The sequence below is a fragment of the Branchiostoma belcheri genome, unplaced genomic scaffold (assembly GCF_001625305.1).
Source record: "Branchiostoma belcheri isolate BF01 breed outbred unplaced genomic scaffold, Haploidv18h27 scaffold74, whole genome shotgun sequence".
In the NCBI taxonomy this organism is placed as follows: domain Eukaryota; kingdom Metazoa; phylum Chordata; class Leptocardii; order Amphioxiformes; family Branchiostomatidae; genus Branchiostoma; species Branchiostoma belcheri.
The window spans coordinates 327078-334812 of NW_017804398.1; the positions used below are offsets into that span (position 1 = coordinate 327078).

Consider the following 7735-nt stretch of genomic DNA (forward strand, 5'->3'; position numbering starts at 1 on the left):
GCGACCTGTCCTCGGTGCTGAAGAAAGAAACTTTTACGAACAACATCTGTTGTGCAGCATCTGTTGTAACTTAAAAGTCTTAAGTTGTATCTTAAAAGTACTGCAATTTGCAGTTCTAGAAAGCATCAGTAGGCGGCACTAGAGGTCTTCTTCCGCTAGGCAGTCTCCAGCGGCCAGCGTAGATGTGACAATATACCTGGACGAAAAGTCGACGTCATCAGAATGGTATCTCCCAGTAGTGCCTCATGTTGTCATTGACTGATTGAGAATTTATGCAAATAGCTATCTTTGGTTCGAATCTTTGGTTAATGCTGAATGTCGTGTGCAGTGTAGGGTCGCCGAAAAATCTCTCGCGAGGTTGTACCAGCAGGCTACCACCGTTTACCAACACTTCTACGAGAAGGGAGTGCACTAATCGTTGACTCTTTGCAGGCGATTAGTATAGACCCTATTGAATTCTACAGAAAAGGGAATTAAAACGTCATTTACAGGTTGTCACTCATCCCCGTTCATATCAGGCTTCACCTGATTGCTAAATTCTTAGCTGGGGTTAGCCGGATATGTTTTAGCCAGGTACTTAACGGGGTGATATTAACGTTACATGGATTAAGAAACCATTCTTTTGTGTGCCACACAGTGTTTTTCCTTTCGTCTGCAGGCATTTTCTCTTTGCCGGACCATGACCACAAGAAGTACATGTTTTCCCTCAAAGCAATCAACTTTTTTTATAGTCATAGTCAGCAAAACAGGTGTCGTTTATGTTTCCCGTCAGCAGAGTCACGAGGTATTTCTTCCTTGACAACTTTCCTAGATACAATTATCATGTTGTTGACTGCTCCGCAGGTATTCCTTCCTTGGAAACCTTCCTGGATACAAGCAAGGCTCATGTCAGACCGCCAGGCTAATTTGCTGCCATTTGAAACATCTGCCAGGTCAACATGCTGCCAGGTCAACATCATGATGGTTCTTGACGTAGAGGATCAAGCCGATTTCAAACACGAACCTTGTGCACTACTTTATTTTTTCACTAATTTTTACACACCGTTTTTCACGATACTGCCGTACATCATACATGTGATGTTTTTATACGTTTGATATGTTTGGTCGGCTGGTGTTACTGTTAGGGGGTAGGTTCTGATTGCATGGCAGGGGCTTACCAGACCTGTCACGGATGGCTGGCTGACTTAAGTGAGCCTTGTTATTTGAATGTAGTCAGGAAGGTTACCAAGGAAGGAATATCTGTCCAGTAGTCTGTTTATAGTACCTCCATTGTGTGCGAGAACCCAGAATGCCTTACTGGATAGACAGGCCCTATTTGTAACTGTTTGTCCATGAGGAACTGGTACTTAGTGTTTTCTTGTGGAGGTTGAGCTTGTAATATATTGAATCATTCAAAAACGAATTTTGTTAACAGGTGGCTGTAATAGTACACCTTGTCAGTTGTCTTGAGACCAGCCCTATGCATATATGGCTGACTGAAGCAACGACTAAATAGGCACAGTCTATTATAAAGGCTTGATTTACTGTGTCAATAAAAATATTCTCCTGTCTACATTTATAGGTTGAGAATTCATATAAAACGCAGATGGCACATGTACGCACATGTACGATACATTGTTTTGCCTACGACAAAAACAACTTATGTTGATAGATAGGTATGCAGGCAGAAGTCATAGCAACCTTCCTGGTTGGAATTTATCCAAGTCAACAAAGGTATGGGTGAACGCCAGGATGACATCGGTAGCTTTTTGGCATTGCTTCAAAACCTTTGATGACAATTAGTTTACAGTATCTCCAGTGTGTGCGAAGATCTTGTTTCATACTGACGCAGTCTATAATAGTGTGACATTGAAGATTGATAATTGATTTGCTGCTGAAGAATAAAGGTTTGTCGTCAGACATGTCCAAAATAGGAGAACATCTGACGCTAGCATGTACGTTTCTTCGAAAAGGAGATGTCCTAAGAACCCCACAGAGATATCAGATGACTGCAGAATTGACACTTTATACAACGACTGTATACAACGACATCCAGCTTCTGTTCATCTTAATATGGCCTTTTGAGACTGGAGACTTTTGGAAATTGATGAATAAAGCGAACAAACAAACTCTTGTCAGTTCACGTAGTCCTTTATTCTGATATTCCTACACAAAGACAGAAATGTATTCATGCCTTATGTACTGCACATACTGTAGAATTATGCAAATCGCCTATAGCCTGATCTGTTAGATCTTTCACATGTATTATAGTAACTGGTTATAGTACATACAGTCAAGTAACTTGATATATATGCATAAGCAAAGTATTTGATATCGTAACTGAATCATAAGCCAGAGGCTCTGATACAGGGAGAAGTATACACTATTGCACAGCCATAGTATTGCAGCACTGACAGAACTACAAATAAAATCCCAAAGAAGTCATAACTGAGAGTAAAATATATAGCAGGTTCCACGACTGGGCATTTTAGGTAGCCTTTGCAATGCGCTTTTTTTCCTTTCTGGCATATTACTTCTATTTAAACCGGGGTTCTTTGCCGGCCCAGGCTTAGAAAAGGCGCATGGTTAAGGCCCCTTCCCCAAAGCCCAGTCGTCCAACCCGCTAAGCTTAGGAGGTTACATTAAATGAGCACTAAATTTAGAACTGTATCAATGTTGTTAAAGACAATACTAGGATTCGAAACAAAAATAATATTTCTGTTCACATATCTTAAATGTTGAACTCCTGCTACATAATATACCTGCTATATGATTTACCGACATCATGGATATGATACCAATATATGTAGACATGTAACGTTACAATACTCCTTCCCACACATATTATTGGAAAATACTCAAAAAAAGAAAGTTGAAGGACATAAATATCAAATGATGTACATTTGTAATTTTCATGACACGACATTGGAAACCTGCAATATTGCTAGCCTCCTTCGCAGTCTTGTTGGGCGTCGGTGTTATTTTTTCTCTGAGCGACGCAAGTAATATGCGGCCGCGAGGGACGATTTGCGGCCGCATATTACTTGCGTCGCTCAGAGAAAAAATAACGCCGACGCCCAACAAGACTGCGAAGGAGGCTACAATATTGCAATCTGGCACTGACACCAGTATTGATAAGACATACTCATAAACATACATGTATGTACAAGCTTACAATCCAGTGGGACAATGTGAAATGGAGTTCGCTAGGCTAGGTATTTACACACACATATATATACACGTATTATTAATCCCGCAATCCCACTTGCACTTACTGTAGCACAACTAACACATTTATTATTGAGGCCACATAACAGTTTTAAAGTTAATTGCTGTTAAATGCTTGACAGAAATGTGCATATGTAAAGAAACTCATAAAGTTCATCTCTGTTTCTCTTGTTTAGTATAGTCTACGTTAGGTTATATGAACACAGAATGTGAGACAAAAATGTGTCATTTTCTGCCAAAAATGCACAACCAACTAGCCATCTACTTACAAACACCCTATGTTGCATAATCAGAGGAATGGCTATATCAGTGCTATGTTTGTCTTCCATGCTGCCAATGTCTGAACGCAGATCTACTCTTGGGGCAATTCAAAGGAAGGGTTGGTGTACGTATACTGGGACGATGTGGGCACGTTACTGTTGCACTGATCACTTGAAGGACGCTGAGATTTGGTATTATTTCTCTCAGAGGTTTTCAAACTGTCTAGCCAAACTCTCATGTTGTCATCAATCAAATGATTGTCACCCACATTGCTGTGTGGGCCACTCCGTGATTCCTTGACAACTTGCTTGCTTCTACAGGCACCTGGTCCCAAGAAGGTCAGAAGCACGGGAAGAACAACTAACCCATGCAGCGCCCCTAAGAGAATAACTAAGAACATTGTTTTGAAAAACGTGCGGAAGATATACGATGGAGCAGTGGACAAGGCTGCTACACCTAAAATGGTGGACAGGGAACCCTGCAAGATGGGCATGCCTAAAGTATACAGGGCAAATACCGCTCTAGCGTTACTGCTGTCTTCTTTACAGGACACGAACGCATAAGTGATGTGTGCCGAAAAGTCGACAGAAAAGCCTATGCACATGATGATGTTGATCATGGAAATGGCGTCTAGATTGACGTCCCAAAAAGTCATGTACCCGACCACCCCCGCACAGATGGACGCGATGGACAGGGTCACCCAGACGGAACAGACGGGGTGGGGCACGAGGACAAGGGCCACCACGAACATGGTGGCTGTGGCGATACCCAAGTTCTGTAGGGTGTTGGGAAGAATAGCGATGTACTGATCATAGAAAATAAAGCTAGGGTGGTAAACCGTGGTTTGAAAAGGGCTCTGATCAGCAAGTTCTCTCATTTTGTTAACCATGTCCTTTTCACGGACAGAACTTGTAATTTCCTTAGTCTGAACCAGAAAACGTGAAGCGAGAATTTCGGTCTTGTTGTCGTTTAACTCAATGTCGAGCTCATACCGTTTGAAACGAGTGAGAAAATGATCTTTGAGGTTTGTAATGAATGGTACTTTGCTTGTGGCGTTCAGGCCTGGAATGATACTTGAGAACTGATCTATGAAATCAAGGTAATCACGCAGCCAAGATTCTGATTCGTTTTTGCCCGAAGTAAAGTCCGTCTCCTCAAACAGACTGAGAGTGATTTCAATTTGGTCTTGGACGGTTTTGTTCCAGTATTCTAGTTCATCAGTGAAGCTGATAGAAATTTTGGCACCATAAGACATATAATGCTGATCATCTTTGTTGTTGTAACTCACCACGTAGGAGTCATCGGCAGCAAGGTTACTGAGACGAATACCTTCTCTTACCTGCAGACATCCCCATATGGCGCAACCTAAGTACCCAGCAAACACTAACATGACTACAACCTTTACCCATGTCTTGGTAATGAAAGGCCCAAAATGATCTTTGAAAAAGGTCATGATAGCATGGTCGCTACCCGAGAACTCCCCCTTCTCGTTAACTCCCGCCATTGTGTTTCCTGTGCAGAAAATGCGATAGCAACCTGACCTATCTTTGGCTTCGTTAGGAGTAGCCGCCCGCATGCAGGTAGCTGCGTGACGGTTGCCTTTCTCACGGCGTCCTACATATACCATGCAGGCACCGAAGAAGGTTACTTGGAAGAAGTAATCAAAAAGTACGGCTACCCCAGTATAGATGCAGAAAATGCGGATGGCCGGGAACACTGTGATGGCGCCGATGCCGAAGGCCAGTCCGTCCGTAATGGTTGTTATGGTGATGGAGACAGCAGCCTCCGCGTACGTCTCCTCCATGCGTTTCTCCACGCTGCCTCCAGGATGGGTCTTCCTCCAGGCCGCGATCATGATGAACATGTCGTCCACTCCGATACCTGGATGGCACAATATACAATTGTAGAGACATGTTGGTGAAAATAGTTTCTGTCAGTCTGACAGTGTTATAATCAGATAACATTTATTGTACAGTCAAGTACAGGTGAACAGGTGAAAATGTAATATACATGTTTGTAGAACACTCAGCTCTAAAACTACTCTAATTCAGAGGTTCGGCTTCTTCTCATTTCTTTGTGGTGTTAGAAATTTAATTTGTTTAATACAAGATGGATATAATTTGTTAAGTACAGGATGGTGAAAGCGCATAAGAAAGATGAATTTTTCAATATCAGTCAGGGATTGGAGGTATTGAAACAGTCTTGTAATATCTAAAATGATCATTTCTATCATTACTATATGAACTACAATCTACAACAAAGTGGACTTCATCTTCATACTTTTTTTAAGCTACAAATTTGGCGATTTTTTGCTCCAGAGGTGTGCGGTTGTGCCTTCCTGTTTCGATGCTCAGTTTATGACAGCTGATTCGCAGTTTGGTGATGGTGGGTCTTTGACGTTCGTTTGGGATTTTTAAAAATCCCAAACGAACAGTCTGTACGAGCGCAGTTTGTTCTTTGCGTGTTTTGTTTTGTTGTCAGGATGCAATCGTAATGATACAGTTTGCCCTTTGCGTCAAATATATTGTTGGGTAAATGTTTGGCACGGTGGGCTTTGCTGGTTTGAAATCTCAACTCTAAGCGTACAGATACCGCTTGAATATCAGAGGTGAGTATCATACAGTAGAAAATTGCTCACCTACGATGAGAAATGGCATGGAGGCCACCACGCTGGTGAATCTGACCCCACAGTACAAACACAGCCCCATGGAGGACACCACCGCCATGCCTGCCGACACGACGCCGAGCATGCCCAGCCACGGCTTGGTGCGGACCATGTCCAGCATCATGCAGGAGAAAATGGAAAAGGTGATGAGGACTGTGAAGGTGATGGAGAACCGTGGGATGATGCGGGCCGTCAGTTTGGACAGTTCTTCTTCAAGGGACTGTGACGAGGTTCGAGAAACTTCTATTATGTCCGATTGAAAATTGTCCATGTAGGATAGAAAAGCCTTTTCCCATTCTTCGCTCAGTTTGTCATCTTCGGGCTTCTCACTGCGTAGGTAGAAGGTCAGCTTGAAGGCGGCAGCGGTGCTGACGTCCTCCGATCCCGACTCGAGAGTTACCCCTCCCAGGGTGGCTCCACTGAAGAGCCGAGTTCCGTCAGGTAGATTTGTCCAGGGGTAACCAATCGTCGTGTTTTCATCTTTCTCCAATGTAAAGTTGAGAAGGTGGTATCCACCGACTACACACTGAGATTGCCATTTGGTACACAAGTCCATAAATGAGTAGTTTGTCCCTGACATCGGCGCTTCTATTTCGGAAATATTGTTGTAGAGTGACAGGACCTCTCTCAGAACGGGCATCCTCAGAACGTCGTCGTTTTTCTCTGTAGTCGTCACGATGACGCTGGCCGATCTACCGAATGTTACGAGTCTGGAAGTCTGAAAATTTTCAGAGTCATTGACTGGGAAATGTTCTTCCACAACAGCGCGCTCTGTTTTCCCTCGGCCATTATCAGGTGTGTACAATCCTTCCACGGACGAATCTGACGCCATAAAATACATTCCTGCTCCCAGGCCAGCTGCCAACACAACGGGCAAAATAAGGAAGGGGAGTGGGTGTCTTGCCAGGAAGCCTCCGTATAGGGCAAACAGACGACTGATTCGCCTTTCTATACAGTCGTAAGCCATGCTTCACGACTAAGTTTTGCTGATATTAAAAACACAACACAGAACACACGAATAAGGCGGGCAAAAGGGAAGTGAAACCAGGTCTGTGTTTTGTGTTTTCGTGTGCTTGGGAAACGCCATTAGGGCGCATGCGTGACCTTTACCTCCTTAGTGCCAGCCGGGTTGAATAATCAATGCATGGTAGCGAGTGTTGAATATGCTGCAAAAATGTAGGCCAGCAAGACATGTCATAGTCAGTTCTAAACCAATAAATAATACAATATTTTCAATTATATACAACATGTATATATTTTCAATATGTCCGCTACGGTTCACTCCATTGACCTGCTTGGCTTACTGGGCACTGGTGGATATAGGTCAAACGCTATCAAGTGTTAGTGCCTGAACACGTCTCTTCCCCATCACAGAAATACATGTAGACAGTGTTGACAAAATCTGTTCATCGTCCTAATGGTCAGCTAAAGAAACGGCTTATGAAGCACAGCGTGATTTGTGTCAATAAGAATATTCTCCTGTCTACATTTATAGGTTGAGAATTCATATAAAACGCAGATGGCACATGTACGCACATGTACGATACATTGTTTTGCCTACGACAATAACAACTTATGTTGATAGATAGGTATGCAAGCAGA

At 43.0% G+C, this 7735-nt stretch overlaps 1 protein-coding gene across 1 annotated transcript; it reads right to left on the reverse strand.

Moving 5' to 3' along the window:
• Positions 1-3116: 3116 nt before the first annotated feature.
• On the reverse strand, positions 3117-7735 carry LOC109485300 (patched domain-containing protein 3-like). Its single transcript, XM_019788822.1, has 2 exons — positions 6107-7735; positions 3117-5349 (listed from the first exon to the last, which is right to left on the reverse strand). The coding sequence occupies exons 1-2, from the start codon at positions 7098-7100 to the stop codon at positions 3560-3562; spliced, it is 2784 nt and encodes a 927-aa protein (XP_019644381.1). The 5' UTR covers positions 7101-7735; the 3' UTR covers positions 3117-3559.

Excerpts from the sequence above, each read along its gene's own strand:
- LOC109485300 (XM_019788822.1), bottom strand. The coding sequence starts at position 7,100 with ATGGCTTACGACTGTATAGAAAGGCGAATCAGTCGTCTGTTTGCCCTA. Across the intron at positions 5,350-6,106 it reads CATGCCATTTCTCATCGTAG|GTATCGGAGTGGACGACATG; the intron begins GTGAGCAATTTT and ends TGTGCCATCCAG.